General features: G+C 37.8%; 1 protein-coding gene across 2 annotated transcripts in view; it reads left to right on the top strand.

Annotated features, from left to right (window-relative positions):
• The window catches only part of BZW2 (basic leucine zipper and W2 domains 2), a 57,188-nt gene that overhangs the window by 23,133 nt on the left and 16,347 nt on the right, over positions 1-17,708 (top strand). For both annotated transcript variants that reach the window (XM_088067157.1, XM_005518848.2), the window contains exons 3-6: positions 3,387-3,563; positions 4,658-4,761; positions 7,888-7,953; positions 14,576-14,711. In XM_088067157.1, the coding sequence (XP_087923283.1) occupies positions 3,387-3,563; positions 4,658-4,761; positions 7,888-7,953; positions 14,576-14,711 (483 nt within the window). The remainder of the gene's footprint in view (positions 1-3,386; positions 3,564-4,657; positions 4,762-7,887; positions 7,954-14,575; positions 14,712-17,708) is intronic.

The raw sequence follows: 17,708 nt of genomic DNA, 5'->3' as shown, positions 1-17,708 counted from the left end.
AGACATTCAAATCACTTTTAAAAAATTTGCAGGAAGGAAAAATAGTGCTGTTAAGGGATGAACCTTCCAAGGCAAGGAGGTGCATCTCACAGTTCCTATCGATCTGGGCAAATAAAATAGTTTGGTTAGTTCTTGGTATAATCTCTGTACCTGTTGAATATTCCTTTTTTCAGTGAGGGTCAGCAGTAGTTGGTGTCTGGCCCGTACTTTTGTTTATGGAGCTATGTTTATGGAGATAAGAAAATTATCTAATAAAAAGTCAATATTAACACCTTTATGTTACCTTGTTTAGCTCTTTTTCTTACTTCATGTTACCTTTTTTATTCCGCAGAATTACAGTTGTGGGCTTTCTGTTGAAGTGATAAAATTAGTTAAGGACAGCACTATGAATGTACTTTGATTTTCTTGGAAGCAAAAGATAGGAAATAAGGATCTGGGAACATGCTGAAAATTAAAAGCTGTGTATAGCACTGCTGCAGTAGATATTGTGTGCATCACATCTGCAAGCTACACCTGCCTCTGCTAGCCTATGATTGGAGCTGTGCTTGTTTAGTAATTGTGCACTTGACAGCTCAACAGACTGTCACCCCTTATTGGTGATGGCTTCTTACTCACCCTCTTGTACTACATCAGCATATTCCTCTTCTGTACATTAGCTTGGTAGGAAAATATTTCAATAAAATTATAAATCCTTTTTCATGCAATGAATTCACCTCCTGTTCCTGTGTAAATTTTTGGATTGTGATAGACAAGAAAATAGTAGGGTATTACAGATAGGAGGAGGACTTCTGGGGCAGGGGAAGAATCTATTTAAAATAGCTAAGAAATATTAATCATGGTATTTGTGTTTGTACTGAACACTGTGTACTCATGATACCAAGCATATAATACCTTCCAGTTTAGATGGGAACATCTTACATTTTTAGGCAAAATATGTTTGAAAAAATTAAACAGGATTTTTATTTTTTTTTTAACTCATAAGACAAAATCTGCCTTCTTGCTGGTTGATGTGGTGTCATCAAGCTTTTTTTTTTTTTACTCTTCAAATAATACATATTTTTTGGCAATCCAAAAGAGAATAATTATACTCAGATGCTTGTTTAAGGGTGGAACCATGTTTCTTGTGCACAAGTAAAACTGCCTGAAGTACACATACTGAAGTACTTACTTCAGTAAAAGACTGGCTTGTTTGTGGGTTGGTTGGCTGGTTTGTTCTTTGTTTTGGGTTGGTTTTTATACTTCAAGTTGGAGGAAAACTGCAGCTGAATGTTTGGTAACAGGTCTGGTGGCTTGGATGGGATTCCAGTAGTATGCTTCTCTGTGGGCATTTCTCTGGAGCAAAGGCAAGTACTTCAATTCCCCTCTGAACCTTCTGGTTTGTCCCTGAAGGCCGTGCCCTGCGGCTAGGAGAGGTGGTTCCTCAAAACACAGATTCCAGGTTTTCATCACAGCCAAAGTCGAGGTAACACGTGTGAGAGCCTGAACATGTCCAAGGTCTGGTGTGAAGGAAAAGCCTGGGAGAAAGTCATTTGCAGTCCAGAAAAGGGGAATATCGAGTAGTGTATTGGGTGGTGAGAGCATGGTAGTGAAGAATCGAGGTTGGCCCTGTGTTTGCATTCATCACTCCAGGGTGATCCGGAGTTGGGTGCGGATGGTTGCATGAGCATATATATGGGTGTCCATAGAATTGTCTCAGTTTTGGTCTGAGAAGATCAGACTTGAGGGATGGGAAAGCAGTCCATGTGGAGATGGGTAGTAGTCTCAATAAGTCACAAAGAGCGAGGCATAGCCGGGGATTTCTGGAAAATTAAGGGGATGCTACAGTTTTCCGGTGCTTAGCTTGAGAGAAAGCCCTCGAACTGCAGCTGGCTGTGTGCTGCCAGGCTCTTTGGAAGGACAAGTGGACTAGTCCCCTGAGCTTCCCAGTGACCTGGGACACTGAGTGGGACTGCTTCCAGCTGCAATTGCTATGGAAGAAGGGGATGCATTGGAAGTAGAGGAGAATGTGCAAGTGATGTACTGAAGGTGCTAGAGTGAGCGCACCGAAGGTACATACAGCAGAGGAGAGAGAACTTTACTGTATGAGAAATAGAAAAGCTATTAAAAGTAAGAATTGTCTGTAAAATAGTTATTTAATTGACATGAAGGTACTGTGGCAGGAGGGAAGAAATTAGGGAAGAGAGGCTATTAAAAAGCAAGAGCTCTTGTTTAAGGTCTGGGATGAAAAGCAGCACTGTCAGTAGCAAGGGAGCAGAAGCCTGCAGCCAGAGGATGTATAAAGGCCAGAACCCCTTGTCGCAAGAATTGCAGCTGGCATGTTTTAGACTGCATTAGCACATATTTAGGCAGAAATTTAACCAATCCTCCTTTCAGTGTTAATACTCAGTAAATATCTCTGTCTTGATCCTCTGGATATAATATTTTCCAGTTTTTCAAGAACTTGTATCAGTGTTTGTATCAGCAGGTGGTAACAACCCCGGGTTTGACTACCCAGAACAGCTTGCCATTTTGTTTTTCAAGTTCAAAGATATTTTAACAGTAGCAGGCTTTTCATTTGTGCCCTTATATAAAGGCAGGGCAAGTTTTCTTGGGAAGCTTCAAATGGCCATGGTAAGCTGTTAACTGCATGTGCAAAAAGGCAGCAGAAGATATGGGTAAATCTGCATAAGAGTTATTGGAGGTTGCAGTTGTTTCTGTTGTGACTAATGACCTTGACACAAGGACATTGTCTGGGGGTCAGGCTGTGCCTTAATTGAATTCATCAAGGGACAGCTGTGAAAAATGCAATGTGAGTGCTGTGTTCCTAGTGCTGCCTAGGTCTGTGAATATAAAAAATAAATTCTTGGTTGTGTTGCTTTAAATGTTTATTCAAAAACTAGTTTTATTAGTAACTCAATCTCTTTTTTTTTTTCCTGAAGACTCTTCTTTTTGAAAACATTTTAGTTATGTTACCATAGTTATTAAAAGAAAAATAGCAAGAGATGAAAAGTGAAATGTTCATACACTGAGATTATGTACTCATAGCTTGCCATTCCCTTCATTCTGCTTGCAGATTTAGCAATGCACAGTGCTACCTACACACGAGATAATATCCTCAGCAAGAGAAGAGTATGAAGTTTGAAAACAGTTTCAATAGTTGCTTTTCATCTATTTATTTATTCCCATATGTTTGTGTGTGTTTTGGTGTTGGGAGATGAGGAGAAGTGAGGGTAAACACTGCAGAATTTCCAGAAATGATACAAGCTAAACATTCTGGTGTATTGATCAGAATGAGTAGAGTATGTTATAGGTGCCATGGTCCTTTCAACAGCTGACTGATACAGGATTTTAACAAGTTTAAAACTGACGTTCTCTCTCTCTCTCTCCTCCTTCTTTCTCTGTTTCAGATGAAAAGGAGAAATTTGAACCCACAGTCTTCAGGGATACAATTGTTCAAGGCCTCAATGAAGCTGGGAATGACTTGGAGGCTATAGCCAAGTTTCTGGATGCAGCAGGCTCACGACTTGATTATCGCCGCTATGCTGACACACTCTTTGATATTTTGGTAGCTGGCAGCATGTTAGGTAACCTGCGGAGTATCTGACAGAGAATTTTGATGACCACACTTGCTTGCTTCTTTTAAGATGCTATCTTCCTCTACAGTGGAAATTATAACCTGTATTACAATTCCACTGCTTGCATCTCATATCATAGCACTGTTTGTTGTTTGTCATGCCGTAACACCTCGATGCTTTCTAGCTACTGCTCTGGGAAGCCTTCAGTGAGCTAAACCAGTATATAACTGCAACAGCAAAGAGAATGAGAGAGATGCTAAGTATGGGAAACAGAAGGATTTATTAGCATAAAAAGATGCACTCCAGGTTAAGAGCTGCTGCAAATCTTGCTTTGTAGATGTTGCAACAAAAGGTAGTTCAGGCAAGTGAAGGATAATGAGGTGTGCTCTGTGGATGTTCATGGGACATTTCTGCCAGGTATCAGTGGCCTTTTCTGGCAAAAATATAGTTTTCGCTTTCTTCTTTATTTTGAGTAAGTTACCTCCTTTTACTGGTCTTGCTACTTTGACTTCTGCTTCCTGCTCTTTGGTATGTAAGAGGAAAAGATGTTTTTGTAAGACTTGAGGTAATGCAGGAAGCAACAGCTAGTGGAAATACCTAGAAAAAAAACTCAACAAAATAAGCCAGTGTTTTGGATGTTTACATGAGGCTGGTAAGCATTAGAGGGGTTAGCAGGATGTTCCAAGTACTCAGATTACTAGCACAGTGCTAATACTTTTTCTTGGGGAAGGATTTACATTGTTATGGTGTTTAAAGTAAGAGTTAAAATACATATGTAAGGGTTGTGCTCCAACCCATACTTACTTGCTCACTCTCAGTACTCTCAAGACCAGTTGAGATTCCTTAGGGTGACCTGAATCACTCAGTCCTGTGAGGACTGTGTGACCTGTGGTGCAGCATACCAGCCAGGTGTTCCTTCTGTCAGGTGCCACCACCATTTTAGCAAAGTTTGGTCTGTCTCTGTTTCTCCCACTCCCCTGCTGTTACTGGGGCTTTTGCCTCAGTGATATTGGCGTAAGACTTACTAGACGTAATAAATTTTACATTCTTTAAATTTAGTAAGAAATAATTCCTCACCTTTTTTTTCCCTCTTTTCTTTATAGCTCCTGGAGGCACACGCATAGATGACAATGACAAGACCAAGATGACCAACCACTGTGTATTTTTTGCAGATGAAGATCATGATGCCATCCGAAATTATGCTCAGGTCAGTAAAAGCACACCTGATTAGTGTTTTCCATTTATGTGTCAAAAGGGATTATAGTGGAACATCTGCAGACTGTCTAGGCTGCACTAGGCTAACTACAGACCAATTGAAAATCCAGTTAATCATTAATCTGCCCTAAAATATACATTTTAGGTAAGAAAATAGGATGTCTAAGATAATCTGATCACAGTTAGCAATGCTTTCTTTACAAAAATCAGTCTTGCTTCACAGTCTACCATTGATTGAGTCTATTTATTTAGACATCACCCTTATTAATTTTGTTGACCTTTTCTGTGTGCAGACTGAAATATTTATATAACCATATTTTGAGAAACACATGAGCTGTATCAGAAATTCAGCTTTTATAAGCAATGGTATTGCCAGCAGGACCGGGCAGTGTACATCTCCCTGTACTTGGCACTGGTGAGGCCACACCGCAAATTCTGTGTTCAGTTTTGAGGCCCTCACTACAAGAAAGACACTGAGTGTGTCCACCAAAGGACAATGGATCTGGAGAAGGTCTGGAGCACAAGCCCTGTGAAGAGCAGTTGAGTGAGCTGGGGGTGTTTATCCTGGAGGAAAGGAGGCTCATGGGAGACCTTATTGCTTTCTACAATTCCCTGAAAGGAGGTTGTAGCCAGGTGGGGGTTGGTCTCTTCTCTATGTGACAAGTGACAGGATGAGAGGAAATGGCCTCAAGTTGTGCCAGGTGAGGTGTAGATGGATATTAGGAAAAAAATACTCACTGAAAGAGTTGTCAAACATTGTAGTAGACTGCCTGTAGTCTACTACATGCAGGAAGATGGTGGAGTCACCAGTTTTAAGAGATCTGTAGATATGGTAGCCTAGGGCTGTGGTGTAGTGGCACTTGGCACTGCTGGGTTAACAGTCGGACTCTGTGGTCTTAAAGGTATTTTCCAGCCTAAACAATTCTATGAAGTACATGAAGGACAAAAAATATAAAGCTCACGCCTCCAACTTTTAGTTGCATAACTAGTTAGGAGCTGGGTATATATTCCAAGAGCTTTCATTTCTCCTACATATGTGATGTATAATTTCTTCCTGCAGGAATAAGGCTTACATAAGTAGGCCTATGTAAAATTAATACAAAAAAACACCAGTGAACACTAAACCCTTGAAAAGAAGCTAACTTCACATAACTCCTTAATAGAAGATAGTAATTATATGAAAAAGTACAGTAAGAATTCTGTGGAAAGTTCAAAACCACCATGCAATTCTGGATACCAGTAGGATTGCATAAAAATGCAATACCTTTGCAACTCCCATATGTCAAAAGTATATTGATAATAAAATATATATTTATCTTTTTAAATAGCTGGGTTATTGGAATGCTGGAGACAGAGATTAAGAGCATAAAAGCTGCTCTCCCTGCTAAGGTGTCTAGGGTGATAAGTTCCTGGAAAGGTGCATAGTTTGATTAAAAGTGTGCTGGGATCAAAATCTACATTGGTAAAAAATGTTTGCTTAATAGCAGAAAGCTTCTTTAAGAACCATTTTTAATAATCTAAATTAGTGAAATATACTTATTTTTGGAAAGGGAGTCAATATTTCTTATGCATCAGCTTTATCATCTCTTAAAAACAGGGTATTCTGCTTCAGGAAAATCTCTGTTATCAGTAAAGGCATTGATTCTGTCTTCTTGAATTTTAATAATTTAATGATCTTTTGTACAAAAATTGGCAGTGCCGTCCTCTAAGGAGAAATTTAAAGTAAAAAAATTACATATTAAAAAGTAGAAAGGAAAGATTTGCTTTAGGATTTGAAGGAGTAGAATTTTCAATGGATTTTCTGCACTTCAAACCAAAAGCCACCAAAATAAATCAACATTTTGTATTTAATGCCTGAAGAGATGTGTCCTTCTATTGACCTTGTCATTTTTTCATGCACAATGAAAAATAGAGCTCTTACTGTATTATGAAAATGTGAGTTAGTCTAAAATAATATTTAGATTTTTTTTTTTATTTAGAAGATACCTAGAGGGTAATTTCTTACTCTGTCTCCCAGTACATGAACCAGTAGCATGGCTAGTTTTTGTGGATTTAGTTATGGAAGCAATTAAAAGTGAAAAGTTTTCAAGTCAAAAGATTGAAGTTTGTATTGATATTTTAGCAGATTATTTGCATATGAAGTCATGCTTCTGTCATTTACAGAAACTTAAAAAATTATGCAGAATTTTGTTTGGAAATACTAACAAGAATCTTACATTTTCGTCTTCCATCTTATTTTATTAAGATTCTGTGTGTCTCTACTTCTTAGCATGACCACATTTGATTTTCTACTTTTTCTGAGCCAAAATACTACCAGTTAGGATGTCTGGATGTATTTTATATTCTGGAAAGTGAATTGAAGCTTTCTAAAGCTAATTTTCTGTCCTCCCCCATCCAGTGTGGCAATAATGTCATTTGCTCCCCACATAAACCTTTTTACCTGTGACAGTGAGTCATATGCTTTGTGCCTTTGTACAGCAGTGCAAGCAATGATTTGTTTATTTCATTTCTTATCTCTTCCTTCTCCACCTTGAATGAACTCTGCACCTGTGCTGCTTCTGGTTTCATAATCTGTGGTCGCATGATGGGAAACAAATGGTCAAAACTGGAGAACAAGTAGTTCCATTAACATAACTGTTGTAGAAGCTTTGGCAAATGTTCTTCCTCTTTCTCTGACAGTAGTGTGTTTTGTTGTAAACATTTATGTTAGTTGATTTGCCAAGATACTGCATCTATCGAAGATTTCCAGCATCCTGACTGCCTCACTCCATCAGCCTACAGCTGAGAGCTTCCCCAGGGCTGCATTACTGGGGGAAGGGTGCAGTTGCCCTCTTCCTCCTCCTCTTCTTCCTTCCTTTTACCTATGGATAGGGTGAAAAGTAGAGAAGAAAAGAAAATTTGAGAAATATGAAAGATTCAATCTGCAGTAAATTCTCTGATTCAAGCATTACTCTATGAAGCAAGAATCACAAAATTGAGAGAAGGGTGTTTTGTGCTCCCCATGTGGCAGACAACACTAGAGAAATATCATTCTGCAAGCTGCTTATTTCCCTTTTTTTTGTAAAGAAAGGTGGCTGTAATTGTTATACTTTTAAAGTTAATCTGTGTTTATCCTCAGGTCTTCAATAAACTTATCAGGAGATACAAATATCTGGAGAAAGCATTTGAAGATGAAATCAAAAAGGTAATGTTGATGGCAGTCTTTACTGGAATGCTAATATTTTTATCTATATTTCTAGCATAATTGTATATGTATGAATGTAGTGCTTTTAGTTGTTTTATTTAGCTCTGCTGGAAAAGAGGATGGAATCTACAGGAGGCAGCTTTACTCTGCGAATTCAGCTCTGTGGGAATACTGATGGAAGCACTTGATATAGAGTATTTCTAAATTAATGATTCCTTTGGTTGCCCTGACCAAACTCACTTTATTTTTCCAGACTTTTTTTTGTGCAGAAGTTTGATACACTTAGGGATATACCTCTTAATGAGAAGTATTACTGTTCTGCAAATAGAACATCTTTTTTATCCAAAAAATAAATGCAAATCTGCTATGCAGAATGTCTCTTGATGTATGAGTATTAAACTGCTCCTGCACTGTGAAATGAATCCTAACCACAAGTTTTTTTGTATTTGAGGCCACAGATGTGTGTAAGGGAAAGGCCTCACCAGTGGCCAAGTGTTCAGGATTTGCCTGTTAAGACTGTTGTGGCTCTTTGTGGATACTGTTTTGTTTTGTGATACTGAATTCTGAGGAGACAGGAGAAGCCAGGGTAAAAACGTTTGAAAAACAACATACAGCTTTATTTTGTCTATTTTGAGTTCCTAGTAACAGATGTAAATATCTGTTTCTAACAGCCTGTGTAAGTAATTAACACTGTACTGTCCTGTAACTTAACAGGTACACTGGTAGTGGCAAAACCTCTCTCATGACTAAAGTATCATGATGTTAAACATAAAAATGTGTTTCCATATTATTTAAACATTAGAAGGGTTGCTGGAAGGGTCAAATGAGGGCACATTTGGAGCTTGATACCTCACCAGCATTTCTTGTGCTTGAATTAATTTGGCTCTGATTTATACATTCTTGCTCATACAGGAAATTATTTTTACACTTGTGGCCAGCATGCCTATCAACTGATGCTGATTACTCAGTACATCATTCTAAAGACCTAAATTTACCTCTATCCCCACACAAATCTAATGTTCCTGCTGTTAATTACTGTAATCACTGACATGAGAAGCGCTGACTCACAGCATTCAAGTTTCAGAGAGTGCTCAGCATATTAAGCAAATGCCATGTCAATTCAAGCCGCCTCCGCTCATTTCTGCAACTTGCTTGGCTTTGCATCCTCTTAAGCTTCCAAAAATTCACTTTGCACTCTTAGTGACAAGATGAGACTATGGTTAATACATAATAATTCAACTCTTAGTAAAGGAACAAGTGCCTCTGATGTGAAGTTGAGCCACATGCCAGCTTGAGAGAAAGCAGTCAGTTGAGGCGCCCTAGCCAATCAGACTAGGGCACAGCTACTTTTTGAAAGCCATTGGTAACATCCTAGCCATGCCAGTCTGGGATCAGAGCAGGCTTTTGTCCATCTTGCAGACCACAAACTTTAGTTTTATGTACATGCTTTTTGGATAGTTTTCAGTGTCAGACTACATCTTGTATGACAAATCCTGAGATTAGGTTTGCACAGTGGTCCTAGGCTGTGGGGAAATCTTTCCATCTGCCCTTCCATCACCACACATGGTGCTGCTGTGAATCTTGGTGTGGCTCCTTGGGATGCAGGGTATATCCTCTTCTTCAGTTAATCCAGTTTTTAGAGACCTAGAAACCAGCAAGGTGGTTGTGAGGGTGTTTGTGCCTGTGTACTGCACCTCCACTGCCATTGCGCTTAAAACCCTTGAGGACTACTTGTAGGTGCTGTTTGCTTACATTCTCCCTCCCCCTGCTTGTGTGAACCTACACAAAAGTTTTGGCTGTTTTCTCATTTATGAGATTTCAGGGTTTTTAATCACTTAATCTTTTAATCCCTCCATCCTGTAATTTGTACAGGAGTAGCTACACATGGAGGGCCTAGAGGATAGATACATTTGTATTTCCAAGAAGGTGTTTCTGCTAGGCCAAAGACTGCTGCAGTTAGTCAGTGGTTAGATAGGTAAAAGAGTGACTCATTGATGGTTTTTTTGTGGGTCATTGTCCTAGCAATGGAAGTGATGTTTCTGGCAGACTCATGAGGCAGATAGAGCGCTTGGAAGAAAATTAGCTCTTCTTGTAGAAAAAGGCATGCCAAAAAAACCAACGCAATACCAGCAGTTTCACCCTAAAGAAGGAGATGGTGTCAGTGGGACTTTTCTTTCAAGAGAGATTATCTTAGATAGCAGTATTTGAACAAGTATTTGCTTTATGTCATCTAGATCACAGCTTTGTCATTAGGACATTGTTTTCTATCATCTTTCTCCTTTTTCTCTGCTTCTAGCTTTCAGTTATTTTATTTCTTAATTCTTTCCTCAAAATTGCCAGATACTCATTTTTCTAATGGCATAAGCAAACCATGTATCTTAAGTTTTACATCTTAATTGTTTTATGCAAGCAGTTTCAACAGAAGACAAAGATGTTTAGTTGCATTGCTCACTCATGTTTTGATGTAGGCAGCTTAAGTTCACATGAGCATGGCCCAATGTACTGGCATAGGCCCATGACATTTTGCAATAATTTCACTAAAATTCTAAGTTCCAAGCTTATGTTCATTTTTGTCTACATACGTATTTCTGTGGACGAAGAATGCAGTTGTTGTCTGTCTATTTATTATATTTGCATGTTTAGGTAATTTTCTATATAAACTTTTTAGTATCAAAATGGGGATAAAGTACAGATAAATTTATTTTTTGTCTTAACAGTTGTAAATATTTCTTAGTCATGAGAGGACATCTGAAGTGCTGGGAGATGTTGTGACATCTGCTATTTGTGTTCCTATTTTCCAACTGAAAGAACCATAAATTAAGCTAGGAATTAGGAAATAACAGGAGAATAACATTCTGAGATTGAATAGGGAGTAAGCAGAAATGCTTTAAGTCAGCTAAATGAAAGGCAAAACTCAGCAGGGATCTGTTGCTGTATTAGCTGCCTTCTCCATTGCTGACAATTCAGTGCTGTCTGCAGATGTGATAAACTGTCAGCAACAGACCAGTTCAGATAATGAAGACATAAAAACTCACCCACCACACTCCCTGTGTGGGTTAGAGTTCCTTAATTTTCACCATTTAAGATTTCCAGATCACAAGAAGTGATCTGAAGCGCTTGTTTTTCCTGTGTTCCTTTTAATATTGCATGCATGTGTTTACTTGTGTGCATCTTCTATCTTTCATCTTAGAAATTGTGCTTAAAAACCTTCTTCCTTAGTAACAAAAACAACATGGAAACATCACATTAGGTCTGGTCTTGTGCTTATTAGGTGTTCTAAATCCCTGCTTAAATAATTCGGAGTTCTTACAGATATTATAGAAATACAAAATTGTGAGCCAGAGATGCCCTTTTTATGCCTGGAATCAGATTGTATCTAGCGAAAGCAGTAATATCTGTGCTTGGCTGACAGCAGGGAAACATCAGCTTGGAGAATGTTCTGTGGGTGATTGGGAACTATTCTGAAGTGCCTTGGATGTTTTGTGACTTCCCTGCTGAGGTTTGTAATTGTGGCGGTAAAAGAGTGCTTAAATTAATCAACAATAGAAATTTCAAGTAACAATTTTAAACTGAAATTTAGGTTTGTTTCATAGTTTTTAAAAAGGGTTTATGAAAGGTTTTGAGTTTTCCTATCACCCAGTCTCCCCCTAAACTAAATGTTACATAATTGCTGGAAAGTACAGAATAGTATCCTTAAATGGCAGAAAAGGACAAGTCTAGGTTTGAGCTTCTTCTGAAAAATATTAGTAAAACAAAAATTAGTAGCACCAACAGTACTTTAAGTCATGAGGGATGCATAGAAGATGAGGGTTGTGTTTAAAACATAACTGCAGTGGGGTGCAGTTCAAGAATACCAGAAACCACATTAATGGCGAGAGACTTGGAAGGAGCATGTTTCAGAGGAAGGGGAATAAGATGAGCCTGCAAACTTCATAGACATGTGGTTTCAGACCTTCCAAAACATTTGAACAAATACAGATTTTTCAAAATTAGAGTTGATCAATTTTTGGGTGTCCCTCTCATAGAATCTGTCTTCATCTTGGACTGCAGCTGTAACTTCCGCTTTGCAGTTGGGTTCTTGCTTTCCTGGCTCAAATTTGACATGAATGGGTCGACAACATGAATGGTCAAAATAACTGTTCATGATCTATGCATTACTGATAAAAGGATGAAGCTCAGAAGTATATCAAAATCTAGTCTGTTACATTAAAGTTGTCAGTGTGACCACTTTCTAATCAAAATACTCACCTATTGCTTGCATAGAAGCAAAAGAAAAAAGATTGAAGTGGGGTGCGCAGAAATCTGAAGCTGTTTCCTCTTTATTAACAGTCTCAATACTTCCAGTAAAGATGTGTAATTCTGATCTTTTTTTCTTGTGCAGATCTCATTTTAGTACAGTATTATTAATAAAGCTTATATAAAGAAAGCTTTAAATCCACAGGCTTCCAGTTTACAATGGGGTTACACTGAAGATTTGTTAAAATGTTCTTTTTCCATTAAATGTGGCCCTGAAGTTCCTTTGCCTACACCATTATACACACCAGTTAGCTGATGCATTTGGAAATACTGCACACCATTTTTTTCTCATTCATATATTTAGAAACAATAACTCCATTCTTCTACATCCTGAATTTTCATGCATTTTGTGGTTGAGTCACAGTTTGCTGAAATAAAATTACACCTTGAGATTTGGTAGTTTCATAATTGTTCTTTTAAGCTAAAAGTGTATGTTGCAGTCATTTGGCTGAAGCCCACTGAAAAAAATTCTGAGTGATTTGTCTGTGGCTGAGTCATTCAGTCCTGTGTAAGCTGTAATTTAAAGCTGATGTTATTATTATGTAAGTACTACCATATGAATGAGGCTTTTTTCAGTTCTGTTCACTGATGCAGAGCAGAACTATTCATAAAACACTGCATGAGATTTAATAACATTGTTAGTTACCTGGATTTTTAAAACATCATTTCTTGCATTCAGAAAGCTTTACAGTTGTTGATAAACTGCTTAGATATCTTGGAGAAGATCTCTCACTGTCCATGGTAACAAACAAGGACAGGGACATGTGTAATATTCTGTCCCTTCATATGGGTAAAATCTGGTAATTAAGAAATACCCTTAATGTGGAAGCCTGGAGAGAATTTTCTATCAAAACAAACTGTTTTACTTTAATTGCATTTGTTTCTCATGTAGAAAAGAAAAAAGGGTGTCCTGACAGCAGAAGGTCAGGACATTCTTTTGGAGGGTTTCAATTTATTCTTCCTTATGAAGAAAAAAAAGAGTATTCTTTTTAACTGCGGAAAATTATATCTGCAGTACCTTTTTTCTTTTTTTCTTTTCTCCTGTGGTAAATTTGTAAGCTAGCATCTGATGGAATCAGCAGCTTTTTGCACTAAATGAAGCTGTCCCTTATTGTCTCACCACTTTTTTCCCATCACCCATATTGTGATCACTAATGACACGTTAACATTATTGTTAACAGTAATGCCATTGACAAAATCTGATTCTGCATGACTTTTTTTTCTGATATAATGGAAAAAGGGCATGAAGTACTTCATCAATATGCTCTCAAGTCAATAATTTTAACATATGAAGTTAAGATTTTAAAAATAGACTTATTTGCAAGTTTTAGAATTAAAAAGTGTATATGTAGTTCAGATCTTCCAAGATGATGAGATTTGTATTTTTTTTCTCAAGCTATTTGTTTTCCCTTGTAATTAGTACTGGGAATGGCAAGGTCATAAATCAGCCTGTGTTCCTGTCTATCCTTCATCAGCTTTATCAAGAATGTCTAAACTTGAAATATATTTCTTATTTTAGCCAGTAAAAAATACATTGTAATTGTGATGTGTTCCCTTCCCTAAAAGAAAAACAGGAAACTTTCCTATCCTTTTATTGTTTGCATGAGCAGTAGTTTTTGAAAGTTAGAAAACAAACTGCAACTATGTGGTTTAGTGGGAAGTCTGAAGATGTGAATAGGCAGGTTCCTGTCTGTGATCCTGTAATTTCTGTGTGTCTCAAGCCTGTAGCAAGTACTTTTATCTTTACTTACACCCACACACACCCATACACACATATATATATTTGGAGAAGAAAGGTGTTTTACACCTGACTAAGGCCATATCCCCAGAGAATCACAGAATCATATAGTGGTTTGGCTTGGAAGGGACCTTAAATACCATCTAGCTCCAAACCCCCTGTTTTTGGGGTGTTTTACTAGACCAAGTTTCTCAGGCCTCCATCCAACCTGGCCTTGAACACTGCCAGGGGAGGAATATCCACAACTTTTCTGGGAAACCTATCCCAAAGTGTTGCCACCCTCACAATAGATTCCTTTCCAATATCTCATTTAAACCAGCTTTCTTTCTGTTTGAAGCCATTCCCCCTTTTTCTGTCAGTACCTGCTCTTGTAAACTCTCTACGTCTTTTTTGTAGGCTCCCTTCAGGTACTGTCTTGTCTTAGAAAAAGTGAAATTACAAGGGATCAGTGAAATGACACTGTCATGCTTCTGGGATGTGATTGCTATTTGCATTGAGACTTCTCAAGAAATAAGAAATAAAACTGTTAATATTAATTTCTGCCTATGCCTCAAATAAATACTTCTTTTTTCCTTGTCTGGCCAACAGCTCCTGTTGTTTCTTAAAGCCTTTACTGAGACAGAGCAGACAAAACTGGCAATGCTTTCTGGCATCCTGTTAGCCAATGGGACTCTTCCTGCTACAATTTTAACAAGCCTCTTCACTGACAATATAGTCAAAGAAGGTAATTTTCCTATCTTTTTTCTTATCTTGGCTTTTTTATAGGAGATGTATTTTATTACAATGTATCATATATGTTCCAATAAAATGAAAGTTGGAAACTTTTGACTGTACAACACAAATCAGTATTTTAAAGCAGAAGCATATACAGACAGCATTGCTCAATGTACGTTGTGATACCATGTAAGAGACCAATCAGACAGAAAAAAGCCACAAAACAAAAAACAAACCCCAAAGGATTTATGGTTTTTTGGAAGTCATACTTGTGTGTGCAAAATTGTAGAATTTATGTATTATTGTGGTATTATGAAGGTGTGAAGTGTAATATCTATTCCTGAGAGATCTGCTGGCATTTCTCCAAGTGTTACTAGTATCATGTGAGTGAGAATGGGACAGAGATCCCATGCAGGCCAATGGGATATTGCAGAAGAAAAATCAATCCCTCATTTTGCCTTCATGCTAGTAGTGATCAGTGACTGATAAACTTTCTCATGAATTTGTGTTTATTATATGATGAGTACATGAGTTTGTTCAGTCTTAAGGTACAATGTCTTTTGAGATTACTTTTTTAAAGGATTTTTGTTATATATTTTTAGCCATCCACGTCAGAGTCCTGATTTTGCAACTGCTTTCTCAACAATTTAATTCTCTGACAGTTCTGACTACCTGGCATGATTGCAAATGTACGGGTAGTGTTGAGCAGTTTTCATTACCTTTTTTTGGTTCTGTTAAGGAACTTCCTATTAGCTAAAATGTATTCTAATTTTCATTTTAAAAAATATTATTCTGACTTCATGTTCTTATTTGCAGCATGCTACTAACCATTACATTTGTTTTCTAAATGCTGCAGAAGGAAAAGCCACAGCTGCAGCTTTGCTCTGTCATCACTCACAGCTTTTGGAATCAGAATTAAACTAGCAAAAATCTCAAACAAAAGCACTAATCCATGTTTTTAGGGTGATTGTCTGCAATGTGTTTAAATGAAAGTCTTCCTAGTTACAGGAAGATGAGACATTGGAAAACCCAACTTTAAAAAATCATGGAAATTTTTTTATTTTCAATGTAGCATTTTAAGAAGACAATTCTTATTTGCATTATGAAGTTATGTTTTTAGGAGCCCTAAACTTTTGTCAGAGCTTACATATACTTTTAGTTCTTGGTTTATATATACTAAAAATGTATTCGTGACAGTGTTTGAAGAGAGATTGTTCAGTCAGTATCTTGGGGTAGATATTTTATGCAAGAATAATTGAAGATGCAAAGACAGTTTAAGAAAGGGGAACAAAGCAAGGCAAAATAAGTATCTCATACATGAATAAACTCAAAGATTTCTTTGATTTACAGAAAAATAATGCTGCAGGCAGGTGAAGTTAAAATACATGAAGAAACAATTAGGTGAGCTGAGGGAGTTGTTGTAGAGCATGGGAATTGTAACATTGGCTAAGAAATGGCTGGAAGTGAGATATGGGTAGATTGTGTGGACAGGAGATCTGTGAAGTTTGAGTGCAAATACCTAATATATTTTTAGATTACCTTATTTCAGCATTATCGTTAATTCCACTGTTATATATAGATGGAAAACAAAATATTATTTCGTGAATTGCTGACATACTTGTAGTAGAGAGAGAGAAAGGTCTAGGTGGTGGTGGAATCTTTTCAGGGTTAAGTGTACCCTTCTTGTCTCCTGTGCTGGCTAAGTAGTGGAAATGCAAAGAACAGCTAATGGGGTTAGTCAATAAAATAAATGGCTGGAATTACTGTCTGCAAATAAGGGGGAAAAGGAATGAGGCAAACAAAAAGAGAAGAGTTATTTAAAGGAAAGGAGTGGTAGCACGTGCACAGAGTATAGGAACAAGCCACTGATAAATTTGGGCTGTAAATGAGAAGTTTGAAAATATGTGGGTAGTGAAGCCCTAGAACAGCCCGCCTCTCTCATTATGTAATCCCAGCCAGCAGTCAAGCCTCACACAGCCTCTTGCTCACTCCCACACCAGCAGGATCAAGGAGAGAATGGGAGGGGTAAAATCTGGAGAACTCATGAGTTGAGATAAAGACAGTTTAATGGGGAAAGAAAAAGGTGCACACACAAAGCAAAACAAGGAATTAGTTCACTGCTTCCCATGGACAGGGGGTTCAGCCACCTCCAGGACAGCATTTAATCCCAAAACCCATCACACCTAATGGGTACTTAGGAGGACAAAAGCCATCACTTAAAATGTTTCCCCTTCTTGCTTCTTCCCCTCACTTCATATACAGAGCATGATGTCATATGGTCTGGAATATCCCTGTGGTCAGCTGGGGTCAACTCTCCCTGCTGTGTCTCTTCCCAACTTCCTTGCCAGCGTGGCAGTTGGAAAAGTAGAAAAGGTCTTGGCTCTTTGTAAGCCAGCAATAATTAAAACATATCTGTATTAGCAACCCTGTGTTCAGCAGAAATCCAAAATAAAGCTCCATACAGCCACTGTGAAAAAGTGAAAACCAGCTGAAAACAGCACACCCTCTAATACTGATACTGGCATAAAACTTATTTTGTTTTAAGCTAAAACTAGAAAAAATGTGTACGATATGTGTATTGGGACAATGCTTGGTGGCAGAGACCATTCCATTAAATTTTGGTATTGAGCACATTGATATGCTAAAGTGTGTTTGCAGTGGAAGCTATGCCTAAGTCACCTACTGGTTGACAAGGCTTTGTGAATCTTGATTAGTCAGCTTGCAGTATTTAGGATTGCTGCATCATGTCCAATATGTAAGATAAGCCCAAAGCAGTATTTGCAGGCATCACCTGGCATGGCATTGTGCATCCCTTTTTCGTACAGTACTTCCTTAAGGATTGTGTCTTACAACTAAGCTCCTGAAATAAGCTTGCCAAAACTGCCATAACAGTCAAGATGTGTAAAGACTGTCAATGAACTTTACAGTGGTCTGGGAATAGTCTCTTCTGTTCTTGTTTGGTGACACTTTTAGTCCAAGTATCCTAGAAATAAAAATAATGAATATC

The sequence above is a fragment of the Pseudopodoces humilis genome, chromosome 1 (genome assembly GCF_049639895.1).
Source record: "Pseudopodoces humilis isolate 2021_Gansu_Grassland_sample_001 chromosome 1, ASM4963989v1, whole genome shotgun sequence".
Taxonomy (NCBI): domain Eukaryota; kingdom Metazoa; phylum Chordata; class Aves; order Passeriformes; family Paridae; genus Pseudopodoces; species Pseudopodoces humilis.
The sequence above is the reverse complement of the archived record's forward strand: the minus strand, read 5'-3'. Positions and strand labels throughout refer to the sequence as shown.